Genomic DNA, 17179 nt, shown 5'->3' on the forward strand with positions numbered 1-17179 from the left:
TTACATATCGTATGATGTGCCGGCTTAACAACTTCCAGATTTAAGACTTCATTGTGACGTCATAACATCTATATGTATTGTAATATCCGTTATCGCAAATTTTCTTGATACAATCTCATTCGCCCTCCAGTCTACCCTTGAATGGTCAGACACGGGCTTTGTGATTGATAGCAAAGTAGCCCAAGCCAAGTCATCAACAGCAGCGCGATATCTTCTTCAAATTGAAATGATTATGCAATATGACAACGTTCTTTCTGATAATTACAAGCAGTGTACCTTTGCAGGCGGCGGTGGAGGAGAAAAGTCCATTCGAAAGGCATGTCGCAACCCCTTGGCCGATTAAGTGATACCCATGTTCGCAACTGTAAGTGATACGCGCACTCTCTTGATAGAATGATTTTTTGGGAGTGATCACCAAGCCAGGGTACTCGGTGGGGTAGCAATAAACTTTTCGCTTTTCTGAAATGTAACGTATACATGTAATTGAGCGGCTACACCTAACCAACGGAGCATCATTGAAATTAGCTTCGCCAGTGAATTGTGACCAGAATATAATCATTACAATGGAGATACCATCGCCCTCGTATAAATGTTGGCTTCCACTAGTGTCGCCTACTCGTCTCTATACCTCAAACGCCCTTCCACCCTGACTTAACCAACTTGAAGATTTCCAGGTTTTCTAAATACGATTAAATTTAGAATTACAGCTTCGCATTTTTTCCGAATTAGACTAGCATTAGAATCATAGCTACGTAGTGTTTTTTTCGAAATTTTAGTTTGGAATTAGAAATATAGCTAAATCGGTTCTTCCAAAATTAGATTAGAATTAGCATCACTGAATCCGCCAACACTTGGAAATCGCATCAAGTTTAGTTCGTATCAATACAGAGTCCATTCTCATAAGGTTGTACAGCAAACTTGGCTCGTTTCGCAGTATACTGTTCTTCTGTAATATTTTCGTAAAAACCAGAGATCAGATTATAATTGAAATTACAACATAGAAGCATTTCACAAGTTAGATTTGATTTAGAATTAAAGCAAAGAAACGTTTAGTAAATTTAATTAGAATTAGATTACTGGCATTTCGCTCTAATTCAGCGGTTCTTAAGCTTTTGTGATCGCGGACGCCTTTGAGTTTTGTGGGCGGCTCGCGTACCCCCAAATTAGAAAAGCCGGTGACTGGAAGGTCCTCACATCGGGCCAAACTCTATTTACGCCTAAAATGAGATAACTAATGACTATAGACAAGACAGTCACAATTCCGCACACAAGGTGCCATTCTCACAAGATAACAGGGTAGTTTCTTGATAACGTATCGCCCGTTCACGGAACCCTAAATGGACCGCAGACCCCAGTTTAAGAGCGCCTGGTCCATTGGTCTAACTTCCTTAACTAGCTAGTTGACCAAGTCCGCTTTCACCTACCAGTCACGACTAACAAAGAACTCCAACTTACCAGCACAGGAGACGCCACTCAAGCTCGGGCTCCATCCTCCTGCTGTACATTTCGTGGTTATCCCATCGCCATACGTTTTGTGTTGGGAAGCAATCTTATATTCGTCTTTGCAGACAACAGTTATTGACGCCCCGATGGAGTATTGCGAATATAAGCTGTAACTCGTGAAGAAATTATGCTGTCCTCTAATACCTGCGTGCGGAATCTTCGGAACACGACAACCTGTTAAAACTGGAAGTAGAGCGCTTGTTAAAAAGAATTTCTTTGCTGCAGCATTCCGTTTATGATACCATGACAACCGACAGTTGTTAACAGCACACAGTTAAAATCAACAATGCGATTACCACATTCGAAAAATGGGATTTACTCACCTGAAAAATATGTACCCTCCGCATTGAATATATAAATGGAAAATGTAATCAGTCCCACTAAACTCTTAATCGCATCCATACCCAGCAGTTGGGATGTATGAGATAGTGCTAACAGTCAACTCGGTTCTTCAAAAGTATGTCTCCACCAAACCGAACCTTACAGGAGACAATCAAATATCAAAATGATCAGGGCAATGTAAAAGCGTCTATTTCACTGAACAAATTCTAATTAGCAGCAGGTACAAAATCCTGAAGGCTGCGATCATTTAGAACACCCATTCTGTTGCTACACGGAGTTGAAAAAAGCAAGTCCGCCTGGGCCAAATATCTCACCGAAAATTTTCACACATTAAAATTCTTTCGCATAAAGACCAAGATCGTGTTAAATAATGTACATAAACATACACATGATATACGACATAACAGTGTGTGAATATGTAATTAGTTGGGATGACGCGTGGCAATTACAGCATTAATTGCAACCGATGGTCTGTGCCTTGAGTATATTTGTTTCGGAGGTTAAACAATCAGAAGCTGCGTCACGAAACTGGTTTGATCGCAGCGATGCGAAGCGATACTTCCGTTGTGAAATAGCGTTTGTTACATCACAAACACCTCAATTATCGTCGATTTAGAAAATTCGGGTGGCAATCTCGGTTTCAGAATCACACGAAACCTGAAACTTGAGGTACTAGTTATGTGTGCAAAAGGGGTATCAGCATCTGTGCATTTCAGAGAGTCTTCGCGTAACGGCAAAAATGTACTAGATTTACGAGCAACATTTGTGCAAATGTTGAACTACGAAACGAGATATACTAGGTTTGTGCTGCAGAAAGTACTGTGTTTACTTTAATATGTCCCAATCGTAATGTGGTAGACGTTTCGAGTTCGCATGCCAAACACTCCAAACCCCAATTCTTAATTAATTACCGGTCACTCTCACTTTTGTGAAATGTTGACGCGAATCTGTCTAAAATGTTGTAGGAAAATTGAAAATCGTCGAAACTTGATACCTGGATTGTAATTTAGCATACTAACACAGTGCTTACCCACCACTTCGCGACCCACAATGAGACTTGACAATACGAATGAAAAACAAATTAATGTGAAAAGAAACAATGTATTGTGTACAGCAGGGGTTACCAACTTGTGGACAATGGCGCCGTAGGGGGCCCATAAATGACTTGGGTAAAAGCTATCGTCTCTATGATTAGACAGATATGAATCAAAATTGAATAATAATACTAATACAGGCTATTTCTTGAACTTGAGTTTACGTTATTTGGTTTTCTTTTACATTTGAAATCATGAGTAGTTAAAAATTTGTGCAATTGCTACCCCTACAAAAAGAAGGAAGTATGATCAAATTCATCTTTAAGAGCGGCTCTATCAGTATCAGTATCAGTATTAGTTTATTATTATTTTCATCATTTCAAAATACCACAAAACTGCAATACAATGAAAAGATAGCTAGGTGTCGAAACGACTTAGAATAGTCCTTGAGATCAGACACCCACCTGGGCCTAGGCGATGTAAAGAGGAGGCATGCATACTGAATGAAAGTAAAAGAAGATAATATAAAATGACCAGCGACAAAATCAGATGGCAAGTGACGGAAGCCGAGATCGATATATCAGGTCGTGGTCCGGTGACTTGTGAGGGCTGACTAGTATTCATTCCGTAGAAATTGCTTGTATTTTGACTTGAATGTGGACATGCTCGACGACTGTAGTCGAGATACTGTTCCACACTTCAGATCCGGCATATTTGATAAAGCGATGATCTTTTTGGCCCACCACACGATAGTTGGACGACGTGGACACGCGTGTGCCATATACTTATGCACTTTTGATACCGAGGTAAAGAAGTCATTGAAGCTTTCGGGGCAGTGACCGCAGTGGAAATGATACTTAAACTTGGCAATTTCTAGTCTCAGCATTACCGAATCCTTTGAGCAGTAGGCTAAGTATCTATACATGACACGGAATTGTACAAGCCACAATGTGCTTCATATTAAACCAATTAAAGAGTAGGCTACCCAAAGCTTGATAAAATTGTCATGCCACTGCTGCTGTATTTCCCATCAACTTGCCGCTGTGAATGTGGGTTTTCAACAATGTTAATTTTGAAGATAAACCAGTGCAGTGTCTTGGGTATGCAATATGACATTCGGCTTGCTCTTTCCACCATACCAAACCAGCAATTAACAGATAGTCAGAGTAAAAGCAAGCTCAATCAACATTATAAATTAATGCGTTTCATAAGAAGTAACCGTCATGCTTGTTACGTGCTGTATTTTATCGTTCTGCAAGCTGCTACTGTATAAAATAACGTTTCTCTCAGGCAAGTCGTTAGGTGCCGCCAGTGAGAAGCCAGAATTTGATGTTTTCAATCAGTGTGGATGACATAAATGTAAACGTGCGTGTAAATAGAATGGTCATATCATGCCCCTGCAAGGTTTGCCGGGAAGCGAGTGGCGCAGCGTCGCGACACAAATGGCAGTGGTTCGAATCCCGGTTAGCACTAACTTCTATGTGGCGACCGTTTTATGGGCTCCTCATCGCCGATCTCATTGCAGTGAGCCGAGCTATAAGTCGGAAGCAAAAGAACCGTTGAAGCGCGCCTGACAGAGACTGCATGAGAGAGTGCAAGAGAATGAAAGTCCTAAAGAAATGCATCGAACTGTACTAAATATTGACATGTCGTGGATCACGAAGTCTTCAAAAGGCTATAAGCACCGCTGTTTTGTGTAATAATCATCATGTCCAAGCGAAGTCACAAGGTGTAGCGCTGTCCTGCATCCGATAATGTATGAATCTGCGTCATATGAAGACACGTAAGCTATATGCATCGCATTTCAGTAAATATGATCCGTCCAATGGAGTTACTTTTGTGCTTGCTATTGACACTGGCCTACATTGGAATTACAAAACTGCCTTTATCAAGTTATCAATCACGCTTACCGTGTAATTACATAAGAAATACAAGCATATGTCGTGATCCGACCACCGCCGTTGTGAAAATTTTGAGACCTGAGAAGCTTATACTACACATGTTATGTCTCTCTGCCACAACTAAAAACACGACCGATAAACACCAGTCCGAAATGTGGCAACATTGGAATAATAGCAAAATTGATAAAATGCTCTTAAGTTGAATCAGGGTGTGCTCCGTTAATAGTACTTTTCGATTGCTAGTTTGACAAACTGTGCTGCAGACCGACAATTCGGTCGCATATACCGGTATATGTCAAAACGCTAATCGGCGATTGAAATACATATATTTCGCTAGCCTTGGATGTGACCATAACTCATTCGAGTATCCAAAAATAACCCATGCTCCGATCGATTATACCGCAATTGTGATTCTATAATGTACCAGAAAGATGAATGCGCACAATGACATAAAACAGTAATTATTACGTTGATTTAATGACGTCTTTGATTGAGTAAAACGAGCTTTAGGCTGGAAAGTGATTATCGATTTACGTGTCGCCGAACCAAAACAGATTCAGTCATTGCAAATAATAATTTAAATACTTTGCTCGCGATCATTTTCAATTTCCTCTGGAGATAGCTGACATCGTTAGTGAGACATCGTGGATACTCTGTCTTTGGTGGTGGACTATCTCGAGATGTAAGCTACGTTGTAATTCATTGTCGTTTCATGCGATGAGGTTACGATTACTCTTGTATGTGGCTATAGTTACTTTGCAGCAGGTTCGGATTGAAGCTAATGGTGAGATATTAGTTGATTTTGATTTTCCGAGTATGTAATCTATACTTTGCATGTAGCCGATAACAACAAGTTGGCACAGATAGTGAAATTTCAAACGATATCGTAACCACAGGCATTGCACAATGCACAGTACAAGAGTCGTGTACGGTAACATCGTGAACACTGAACAGACCCTGTGGGATGTGTGGCGCCAATGACTCGTCTGGATGTAATTATCCGTAATTGCAGAGCAGTGACAAAATGAACGCTTCAACACTATATTTCTGTGCAACTGTTTTGTAGGTTTTTCGGGACTGCAAAATGTTTTAACCTTCTCAAAAATCTCAAGGAATGTAGGACTGTAGGTTCACAGCAGCCCCGCAATAAGTCCATCTGTCAATTCCGGAAGTTGAAATAGGATTGGCTACACTGTAGCATAATTTACGAATGTTATCATCAGTTCATATTGATGCTGTAATAAATACTAGTTCGTCAGAAAAAAAAACGAGAGTCTAACAGCTCATCATCTGTTCTATGACTGCCTATGTTCGCTATAGCAGTTACGTTTATGATGAACTGAATTGTGAACACGCTCGTCTCTTTATATCATTGTAAGCAGCGTGCTACGCGTTCTGGTTTCGATGATATGTGGCTGCTAATTCGTGTGACTTGATGCGTGTCGAAACCTTAATCACCATAAAACCAAGGAAATATTGATAGTTAAAACTATTGACACTATCAACACGCAGGTACCAATGTACCGGTAGAAAATCGGAATACCCATCATTCATTGCTACCAACGTATCTTTGAGTGAAATCGGAATACCGACGAGTGTATGCATATCAGTATATTAGCTAAAATACGAGTTTGCTAATTGCTATGCAAGATGCAGGCCTATGCGTCGATGAATGTTCATTAGGGCTCTTCAAAAATGACTTTTTTTCTCAAATCGTACTGGCTACTTGATAAAATCGTTAGGTTACCTAATTTAAGCCTACACACAAAATTTGGTTCAATTCCGGCCAGTAACCGCTTTGCTACAGGAGAAGTAAGTTTCTATTTATTATATGAAAATAAATAACGAAAAATTTGAAAATTTTCTGTTCACCCCACGAAAGTGTTAGGCTGTCTATAGAAACGATGCTCACCAAATTTGGGTCAATTCCAACCAGTGGAAGCGGAGTTATTGCCGTCGAAAAATTTGGATTTGTATATAATAGTATTTACGGTGAGCACAACTATAATAAATAAACAAAGAATCGGTCACCGTAAATACTATTTTATTCAAATCCAAATTTTTCGACGGTAATAACTCCGCTTCCGCTGGTTGGAATTGACCCAAATTTGGTGAGCATCGTTTCTATAGACAGCCTAACACTTTCATGGGGTGAACAGAAAATTTTCAAATTTTTTATTATTCATTTTTATATAATAAATAGAAACTTACTTCTCCTGTAGCAAAGCGGTTACTGGCTGGAATTGAACCAAATTTTGTGTGTAGGCTTAAATTAGGTAACCTAACGATTTTATCAAGTAGCCAGTACGATTTGAGAAAAAAAGTCATTTTTGAAGAGCCCTAATGTTCATGTCTCAAACCACAGCCTGTACGAATTAAATTACTTCCATGTGATGACATCTCCTGTTTCAGACTTGACACCTTCCTGCCCGCAACCTCCTACTTTAATGAACGGGCATTTTCGACCGTTGAAAACAGATTTTCCCTACGGTTCTGTCGTGTTCTACAAATGTGATCCAGGATATCGACTGGAAGGGAGTAGAAAACTAGGTTGTATTGCGGCAGGAAAATGGGACGGAAAAACGCCCAGATGTTTGCAAGGTACTGCGTCAAATTCTGTGAATTTCCTCTGAGAAATGGTAGATTTTATGCATCCCTAGCTATGCTTATATGACTACCAATCTCGGCAACAGTATTGTACAATATTCGCAGAAAAGGACAACGGGAAATCAACATGTCGAATAAGTGAAACCCCTGCCAATGGTCGCGTTTTTCCGAGTCTTGGGATTACCGTCAACATTGGGAAGCGCGTAATGTATAAATGCCGGAGAGGATATAAATTGATCGGGAATTCACAAACAATATGCGTCGCTGGAAATAGGCTGCGTGAGCCAGTGCCGCATTGTAAACGTGGTTAGTAACATTTTGATTAGCGTGAAATATTGGCCGTTTGTTTACTACCCATGCGCCTGACGTAGACAAGGAAAGTTATGGAATTGGGAAATGAGCCATAAAGATGAATTTTTCGACCGTGTTAGCCTAGGTAATCACAGCACGCTAGGGCTAGATGATTGCATTTTAGGATGAGGAGGGATTTTCAAATAAGCTCTCAAAAATGAATATATCCCGCCCTTCTATAGACATTGAATAAAAAAACTGGCTATTCCGCTCATACTCGTACGACATATATCCAATTCCAGAGATTGCGATTTGAAATAATTAAATGGATCTCATAACCAAGCTACTCTTGTCAGTATCGGGCGGCTGTACGATACCAACCAGTATAAAATTTGGAAAGCTGTCACCCAACTCCGGGAAGCTCAGATACGGAGAAAAGGTTAGAGCTCGCTGCAATCGCGGGTACGTTCTGAAAGGAAGCATGGAAAACACCTGCTTGTATAATGGATCAATATCGAATCGGCCACCGAGATGCACCAGGGTTTCCAGTCAGAGGCTTTCAGCGGCGAGATCACTTAATTTTGGTATGTTATCTTATTATTATAACGGAGTGCTGTCTTAGAAGGTATCATCGCTGCCATGGCTGGATTAACCTATAGGGAAGGTGCACACAGGGTAGTCTCCTTAGGGCCAGCCAAAAATCTAGGATACATTATCACAAGCTTATATCTTTAACCATTGCCACTAAGGTTGCATTTAAAATAAGGGCACAAAATAATTAAGTCATAATTGTGTAAATACTTTCGCGATAACATGTAGTATGAGACTTCAGACGACTCGCACTGGATATAATCGACATGTGCAATATGGAATGGTTGGATCCCTCGAAATCGTCAGAATCTAAGCTCTAATGATGGTGACCACCTATTGTAAAATTGCTGCATGCCAAATGTAGTCATTGATAAGATATTCTTTTGTCCGTTTAAGACACGGGTCAGAATACTTGTTCGTCAAAGAGGTCATATACGCCCTATATTTTCAATTGATCTTCGTAAGGAGCGATACAACAGTGTAAATCCACTATGACGATATTTTCCGACCAGCTCGGCTGTGTATTTTGCGTTTTTGAGAACCCCCTCTAATATCGTGAATCGCATTGAACTGGTTCAAATTCACATTCAATCACCGGAACGGTAGTGCTGGCCATCACATGGCAATCAACCTGATAAATGCGGGACGGAGCCTTCAGACCCTCTTACCCCATCGGGAAATATCGCCACCTTTTATCCGTCCGATTGACAAACTGTGGTATACGCGATTCGCGAACGATTCGAAATAGATGTTGGAAAACGCAAGACTTATTTGGTTCTATCGACTTAATAAGCACTAACCAGTGTTTTGAAATTCAGTGTGCAGTTATTTCTTGTCGTTTATTACAGTTACGGAATCAGATTTGTCAATATTAATAACTGCGTTGTTGAAGCATGCTGTTGCTATTTCGTGAACTCAGGTAAAGATTGTTGCTAATCGCAAGATAAGATACTGTAATCACTCACACGTACCAGACTAAACGAAAGGTGAAATTACTTTTCAATCAGCATTTGAACACGGGGAGCATTATTTTCCTCCGGGTGGCATTTGTACCACGCAGGGTTTAGATTATTCTGTGCTGTATCATATCAATATCGAAGGTTCCGGACTTCTCATGAAGTCACGTGTTCACCAAACATTCATTCACAAGTATTTGGTGTGTAGTGGCGTGGAAATGGTCAGCGCCGAAATGCCGATGACTGTGCGCCTAGACTAAAGTATTTCAACGGCCTCAAGCGATGCTCTCGTAATTGCGAATACAGGTAGACTTATTTCAGTAAAATATGCGCATTTCGTTCGGGAGTTGGGTATACGCAGAATGAAACCCAGAAATGCATAGTGCGACACTAAAGCGCGCGAAGCGAAGCGAGACAAAATTTTAAAATTGAAAAATTCTGCACCACGATATTCTACCTTATGCTGATTAACGATATAAGGCCGTGCCAACATCGAGTTTGCTTTACAATTAAGCTGCCATAAATTTTTTACATTCCAAAAATGTTTTTTTTCGGGATCGTTTGTATATTCTCGCAGTCCTAAAAACTTGTCTCGCGGACCCCAAAAGGACCGCGAGCCCTTGTTAGAGAACCACCGACTACATCTTGGCATGGTACACTTGGTTTTGTTCTACTGAGTTCACTACCGCCTGGTGCCGGCTAGTTCGTGGGTCTCTTGTGTCAATGTGTGGTATGTCGTGTGGATCAGAGTTTGAGGATTTCTGTAGTTCACATAAAATGAAGTGAAATCGGGAGTTGTCCAGCGTAACGCTTTTCGTTTCACCGAACAACGACAGAGACAACAATATATCATAAATGTACCGTTATATTTTTAAGGACAATCGGAAAACCCGTTACCGCAACGGCGCACGCAAGTACTTTGCCGATTACCGAGCCGTAGCATCAAAAACGGGATAGTGATATCCCCTGTTGACAGCGTCAGAGAAGGAGACATAATTTCGTACAAGTGCGACAAAGGATATGCAATCGAAGGCTCCGACACCAGCACATGTTTCAAAAGTGGGAATTTTTGGCCGCGGCCTCCGGTATGTGTCCGCAGAAATCGGAAATCGTCAAGGAAAGCGATATGCAACTTATACGCGTTTTTCAACGGCCGTATGACGACGTCACGAAAAAATGCGAATTTCCTCAAAGTGGGAGAAGTCGCGAGGTTTTTGTGTAACGCCGGGTACAAACTCATGGGATATAAAAAAACGATTTGCGGCAGAGAAGGGAAATTACTGCCGGGTGGAGCTCCGCACTGCGTGAGTGAGTGTATTAAGTGTGCTCGTAGTTGGTGACTTGACTCGACTGGGACGTTGAATTCGCAGGGTATTGCGCGGCGCCTCGCACGGAGGAGAACGGCATCGTTTACGGAATCGAAAACGGGATTGTGTTCGCGGGAAAGCGAGTATTTTTCGACTGCAAGGTTGGGTACAAGCTGATTGGCTGGGATCATACAGTGTGTCGGTCAAACGGGACGTACGAGCACGAACCGCCGCTGTGTGTTAGATGTGAGAAGGATATTTCTTTTCGTTGATATGTGCTGCATTTTATATACCAGGGTGCAGGGCTGTAACCATCAAGTCACAAGGTTCCGAGTTACAAGTCAATCTCACGTTTATGGCTTTGACTCGAGTCATTTGCAATTCACACCCGAGTCCAAGACAAGAATCGGAGGGTCGAGTGCGAGTCATTGTGTTGAGACTCGAGTCCTAGTCTAAGTTACAGTGTTGATTGCTCATTATCAAGCGCATGTCACTTCTTTACGACTTTGTTTTGATGATATCAAGTGCCTCGCATTCATCGTATACTAATTTCCTCACACCTATAACATATATATTCAAACAGATAAAAGACTGTTTCAGACCCTATTTCTAAGTTACCACGGAATGCCTATCGCCATCAGATACATTACCAATATAAATGTACAACAGCAGTCAGTATAGTTCCAATGTCTATACCATTCTATCAGTTCGTTTCTTAATCGCAAAAAGCAGCATTACCAAACCCAGTTTCGAACGTTAATTACCCCTAAAGGTCATCCAAATCCAAATGTATGACTTGAATCGAGTTGTGATCTTGTGAAGAATGTCTTGTATCATATCACTTGGTTGAGTCGGGTACAATGTTGACTCGAGTACAAGCACAAACTGACTCGAGTCATTGCACACATTGACTCCAGTTGAGTCTGGTCATTTTCTATATTTAAAAAAATGCCTCGAGTCAAGTCGAGTCACAGAAAAAATGCGACTTAAGTCGGACTCAAGTCAACACAACCCCACCAGGGTGTAAGCTAATCCTTCAACTGCGGAAGACCCTGATTCAATATGCTAATTTTCGTATTAAGATTGCTGTAAGAAGCCGGTTATATCTGTTTTCGGGAGAATGATTGAGAACCACGAATATTACGTTAAAGGAGAGATGGTCATCTTCAAATGCGTCGAGGGCTACGAATTGGTCGGGTCTTACGCGTCGGTTTGCCATACATCCGGACAGTTCGTACCAAACCCTCCCGTATGCAGAAGGATAGGTAAACTTTAAACGCTATACTTCGTCCATTAATTGCGGAAATCTCGGTCATATCCCGTATATAATGAGATGGATCGTATGAGCCTTCGATAAAACCAGTCCTAAAAATATTGCTGAAGCAGATACGCAGAGGACTGCGTAATATTCATTACTTATTGTGGCGTGTCCTTACATCAGATCCATCAGTAAACATCACGTGTCCTAGTGATCGAATACGATTCCAATTCACGACTTGACTGGATGTATAAATTTACCCAGCATAAATTGGTATCAAATTAGTAACACTGTTTGTATGGTGATTTTTCGGACAACAAACACTAAGCTTGTGTCTGCATGATTCGTGGTAGTGGACATAAAATTTCAATGTCACCCTGAATTAGACAAGACAGTTAAATAAGTTGACAACATCCCGTCATCCATGCCTTGTAGTTAATAGAATACTATCCATTTCTTAAATATTTAATGCCACGAATACGCATTGCGGCTCTGTGCAGATAATTATATGAACTGAATAGTACTACTGTTCTTGCAAACCAGGCGCGCAACATGTAATACCGACGTCCTGCGAAATCGGCAAGATAGACCCTGCCGTGAAAATAGAGCCTGACCGAAAGGTTTTCGCGATCGGATCGTTAGCAGCCTTTTCGTGCGAAGCAACTAGCGAATTGCACGGACCGAACACCGCTGTATGCGAATTGGACGGGCGATTTCACGTGACACTACCTAAATGTAAGTGAAGGGTGATATAGATCATATTCAGAGTTTACCCTGGAGCCCACCCTGGAAAAATCGTAAATGCTATCCTCCACTGTAGTGTACATATCGTAAATCCGTGTTGTTGTTGTTGTTGCTGTTGTTGTATGAGTTTAATATTGGTTCCCGACTTCTAATGGCTTTTGCACCAGCTCTAATGAGAGTATTATATATCGTTTCGTGTCTTTGTAAATCTTGACCAGTTAGTACAGGGGTGGGCAACATACGGCCCGCGGGCCGGATCCGGCCCGCGAAGGGATTTTGTCCGGCCCGCGGACAGTTTTCCGTCTTACATGATAATGTGGCCCCCGGCCCCAGTCTTCCGAGATACTTGCTTACATACGTCGCATTTTAGTGACTGTATGTCATTATACACATTTATGCGCAGCGAGCGAGGGTGGCGCTTATACGCGTAAGTTCGTCGAAGCGAGAAGACTTGTTGCATTATCGCCATTTACGATATACTAAACCCTAATGTCATTTGTGGTAATTATGGTGTCTGTCGACTACAATGGTCATTTACACCAGGCCGTTTTTTTTAATTTTTGATTCCGTAACCGTTGACTTGTAGCACGGCACACGTGCAGGCTTCTGTAAGACACCGCTTATGCCAGGGGTCGCCAACTTAACACGGGTCGGGCGCCACTTTTAAATTTCGTAGAGGCCGCGGGTCGCATGAATTCAATATCGAGATAAAATTGGCCACACAGTTGAACAACCACGCTGTCTCGTCACCTACTAAACTTCAAGGAATTGATATCTTAGAACATTTGGGGTACAGGGCTTATCGAATGCCTCGAAATCCTAATTAAGGATTGCATCGTGTGTTGATTGATCAGAGAGAAGCAGACACGGTGGTGCCTGTATGACAATGCTGTTCTCAAATCCACATTGTCTTCGTCATTATTGGCGAAAAATGGCTTTAAAGTTACATAGCTGTCGTTAAAATACCGTCATTAAATACGATTTATTCCTCTATAGGTGGATAAATGGGCGAATAATGTATCGATTCAGCAATCCGGCCCGCCAAGTTCCTAATTTTCCTATATCCGGCCCGCCGACTGGAGAAGTTGCCCGCCCCTGAGTTAGTAGGACATATTCTAACAGAGTACCCAGCATGGTGATAGGATTAACCAGGAATGTTTCCGAGCGGAACGAAACCGCGTCTCTTGTTTGGTCTTGCAGATAGGCTGCTGTCGAGGGTCTTCATATTTGGTGCAGTGAATGACTAAATGTTCAACTGTTTCAGGTACCCCACGTAAATCTGTGCCGGCTAAAAAGACATCTTGGCAATTTCTAATTCTTTTCACTGATATATGTGGATTAGCTGGCAATAATAATAGCCATCAATATGTCTAGGTGTTGACGCACTGATAAAACAACACCGTCCATTCAGGTTTAGCAATACGCAAGAAATGCTCTCTTCCGAAGCTCGAAGAAGACGTGACCGTCGACCCAAGTCATACCGAATACGATCCCGGAGCAGAAGTCAAATTTTCGTGTGGAAAAAACTTTCTGAAAATCGACGGCCCGGTGTCCGGTAAATGCCGGGACAACGGCGAATTCGATATCAAGCGGATGCCGAGATGCGCCCGTAAGTGATTGGCTGGCGGAAGCATATGGATTGTACCATATATCCTGATTCGAGCACCAGAAAATGTTTGTTACATATAATAATTAGTAGGGCGGGTACTCGAATTCGATTCGATTATTATCAATTCTGATAAGTATTGCGAATTTACCTTGCGAATTTACCCTTGCGAATTTACCAACGAGAATCATAGTTTATTGGTCGCCGTAAGTGGAACTGGAAATTATTGTTGTTTGTGGTTTTCATGGTGTTTGTCGACTACTTTGGTCATTTACATCACGCCAGCTGTTTTCGTAGCTATTAAGTAGCTACCGACTTGTCTCACGGCCATCTTCTAGGCCTTTATAGGAGACGCTTACACGGATGATATGGCGAAGAGGGGCCTAGATAAACCTCCAACACTGAGGTAGGAATTCTCGAGTCGACCTCAGTCGGATTCGAACCCGCAACCCGATGGTGTTGCAGCTTTTAATTATACCACTATGCATGAAAGTTACAGCTTTACAGTTTCCGCATCATTTATCGTGTTATGACGTCATAACAAGGGATACAAGAATATTGAACTCGCCTAGAAGTAGTAACTACACGATCGCATCATTATGTGCAAAAAACCTGTACAGTGTGCGGCACCGCGACTCCGATGAAGAATACTCAATGTGAAAACGTAGCAGCGCAGCATCATTATGAGTACATTTGTCCCACTCACGAGTTGCGGTGTCGACGGACACACTATCCGTCATTTTATATAGCGTATAACAGCGTTCTCATGTCTACACATCGTCTTAATTTCAGTGTCATGGTCACTGCTCGCTCTCCTCGGGTGATTAGCATGCATCTGCTATCAACAAGCACACGGCGGGATCACACCCTTCGCGGCACGGGAAGAACCAAGAACTTCAATCCGCCAATGTTATATTTTGACACACGGTCATTGATACCGTTGCTTTTGATATACGAGCCAAACTGTTCATCAGGAGACAACTGTATATAATTCCGTAATGTATGCAATATGCATACATGTTCTTGAATTTTCTGGCAAATGACATCGATTACGATTACGTTCTTCCGTCGTTCTTCCGTTATTATTCATGGTTATATCTATTCCAGTTGCGTTCAAAATACAGCTACATGTCGAATATAATTCATAAAAAGACCTCTATAGTCAAGCATTCATTCTGTATTGGATGGTAAAAAGTGAAGAATAAAATGACGTATTGCTCCTATTGCATCAGAAAAAAATGACTGTCAATTACTTGATACTAACACATAGCTGATGGGTAGTCTAGTTGTCAGAAACGAGGTAGGCCTACTTATTTACTTTTCGAAGTATTACAAGTAGATATGCCTATTTACTGCTTCATCAGGTGGTTGCCATTTTTGACTACTTCTACTTCTACTTGACAGTGGTCAGTTTGAGAGGTGCCCGCAATTCCAGCCAGTAAAATCTTGAGCAACGTGCAGTCCTGCATGTAAATACGGATAGTCGGATTTTATTTGATTCAAGATCGTATTGGCGGTGTCGCCGATTAAAAGGTCACCAACTCGTCCTAGCTATCCACATGTGCGGAGCTCGTCGACCAGCTCACATTCTGCAACCTGCGTGAGGTTTGAGGTTTTGGAAAATTTATGATAATGTATCATTTAAATTCTGAGATTAATTTAGATTCGCGAGGATGAAAAATATCACGGTAATATCATCTCATACGCTCACCTCAGTCAGTCTTAAATTGGCTGATATCAAGGAATGGGTGTTGAATTGATATGTAAATGAGGCAGAAGCAAAACAATGACCCAGCCACCAACGCACACCGTGTGGCTTTCTCTTATTAGGTGCTCAGTATTATTTACTCTAAAGTGCGCATTACTCTGTAGTACATGTATAGTCAATATTTATTCATTAAGTTGAGATCATTTATTATAATATCTGAGAACAGAAAGTGCATAGACAAAGCAGGATATTTTATGGAAAGAAAGCGTATACCTGCTGTTTGCTTTCCGAGTGCGATGACCAAACGTCTCATCTTCTTTGGAACCAAACTATTGCTTCCAGAAATACCATGCACGCAGTGTTAGTCAGTATTACGCAAGGAGAGATTACAAATTTCACCGGAGCACTAAACACAAGTTTTGTGACAGGAAGTGTCTAATTAGGCAACGCAACTTTCTTCTGAATTTCAACGGAGTTAAAAATTCGATGCTAATTTATCTGCCTAACGCTCGTCAACCGTAGAAGCACTATGGACTACTTGGTCGCTGCTAATCGTTTTCATACATCGCGCGTGGCTCATAATACAAAACGAAAAGCCAAGGCTCATCATAATATATGATATTATAGACTTTTATTCTCGTTTCTTCAATATAGTAAGTAATTGTACCTGTGGCACGAGTTCGAGCAGTGACCCAGTATCGTACAATAGTCGCTAAAGTGTATTGAAGGCCGCAGCCACTTTCATGGTGAAAAAGCGGATATTTACCAGTTTTTAGTATGTGACCACAGGCAAAGACTGTTTTTCTCGTGTAAGCATTGTCTGATGATAAATGTTAAATGGATATACTGAGATAGCCGGGCCTTCAGAATATATGTGTGCATCAATGTGCGATGGCTAAATCATTATGAAATTCCAGTATAGAGTCAAGATCTGTACTTGCTGATTACGATCTTAAAACGTATGGTTCGACTCGCCGACTAGAGATAATTGCAGAGATTTGTTACCAGAAACTGGTCTTCCTATCTCTTTGCGCTCATTATCCTGATAAATGTTTAAAGAGGCAATTTTCGGTCGTGGAATACCGTCACTGTCACAGGTTATAGCAACATCCTGACATCAACCGACGGTCAATCTTTGCATGGATTTGACGCCAACACCCATGATATCTCGATTGGCATCTGCAGGAGCGAATATATAATCCCTCATGCTCTGATTTGTACGACTTCAATGCTTGGTCAGTATTTAGAAATGCGACTTAGCTGTTTGAAGATGCGGATGATGTATCCATTACATGGGCTTCTCTTCTTTGTATCTCCACGCGATCCGTACA

The 17179-nt window shown here is 41.4% G+C and overlaps 2 protein-coding genes and 1 long non-coding RNA gene across 3 annotated transcripts in view; 2 read left to right on the forward strand and 1 right to left on the reverse strand.

Annotated features, from left to right (window-relative positions):
* The window catches only part of LOC145438291 (complement receptor type 1-like), a 44230-nt gene extending 42276 nt beyond the window's left edge, over positions 1-1954 (reverse strand). Inside the window, exons 1-3 of the mRNA XM_080315683.1 lie at positions 1827-1954; positions 1456-1686; positions 277-459 (exon numbers count right to left, since the gene is read on the reverse strand). Of these exons, the coding sequence (XP_080171809.1) occupies positions 277-459; positions 1456-1686; positions 1827-1905 (493 nt within the window). The 5' untranslated portion in view covers positions 1906-1954. The remainder of the gene's footprint in view (positions 1-276; positions 460-1455; positions 1687-1826) is intronic.
* Positions 36-2009, forward strand: LOC145438338 (uncharacterized). Its single transcript, XR_013914914.1, has 2 exons — positions 36-364; positions 1569-2009. It is a non-coding gene; the product is annotated as an uncharacterized LOC145438338 (long non-coding RNA).
* Positions 2010-4849: 2840 nt separating this feature from the next.
* Positions 4850-15293, forward strand: LOC145438302 (sushi, von Willebrand factor type A, EGF and pentraxin domain-containing protein 1-like). The gene is made up of 10 exons (XM_080315695.1): positions 4850-5564; positions 7193-7381; positions 7493-7693; positions 8035-8262; positions 10102-10533; positions 10596-10778; positions 11615-11797; positions 12334-12525; positions 13946-14143; positions 14933-15293. Exons 1-10 carry the CDS (start codon positions 5498-5500, stop codon positions 14962-14964), a joined length of 1905 nt encoding a protein of 634 aa, XP_080171821.1. The 5' UTR covers positions 4850-5497; the 3' UTR covers positions 14965-15293.
* The last annotated feature ends 1886 nt before the right edge of the window (positions 15294-17179 follow it).

The sequence above is a fragment of the Botryllus schlosseri genome, chromosome 4 (genome assembly GCF_051294905.1).
Source record: "Botryllus schlosseri isolate E-star chromosome 4, Bs_hap1, whole genome shotgun sequence".
Taxonomy (NCBI): Eukaryota; Metazoa; Chordata; class Ascidiacea; order Stolidobranchia; family Styelidae; genus Botryllus; species Botryllus schlosseri.

Coding starts and splice junctions, on each gene's coding strand:
- LOC145438302 (XM_080315695.1), top strand. CDS start 5,498: ATGAGGTTACGATTACTCTTGTATGTGGCTATAGTTACTTTGCAGCAG. Junction 5,565..7,192: donor GGTTCGGATTGAAGCTAATG/GTGAGATATTAG, acceptor CTCCTGTTTCAG/ACTTGACACCTTCCTGCCCG. Junction 10,779..11,614: donor ACCGCCGCTGTGTGTTAGAT/GTGAGAAGGATA, acceptor TTTCGTATTAAG/ATTGCTGTAAGAAGCCGGTT.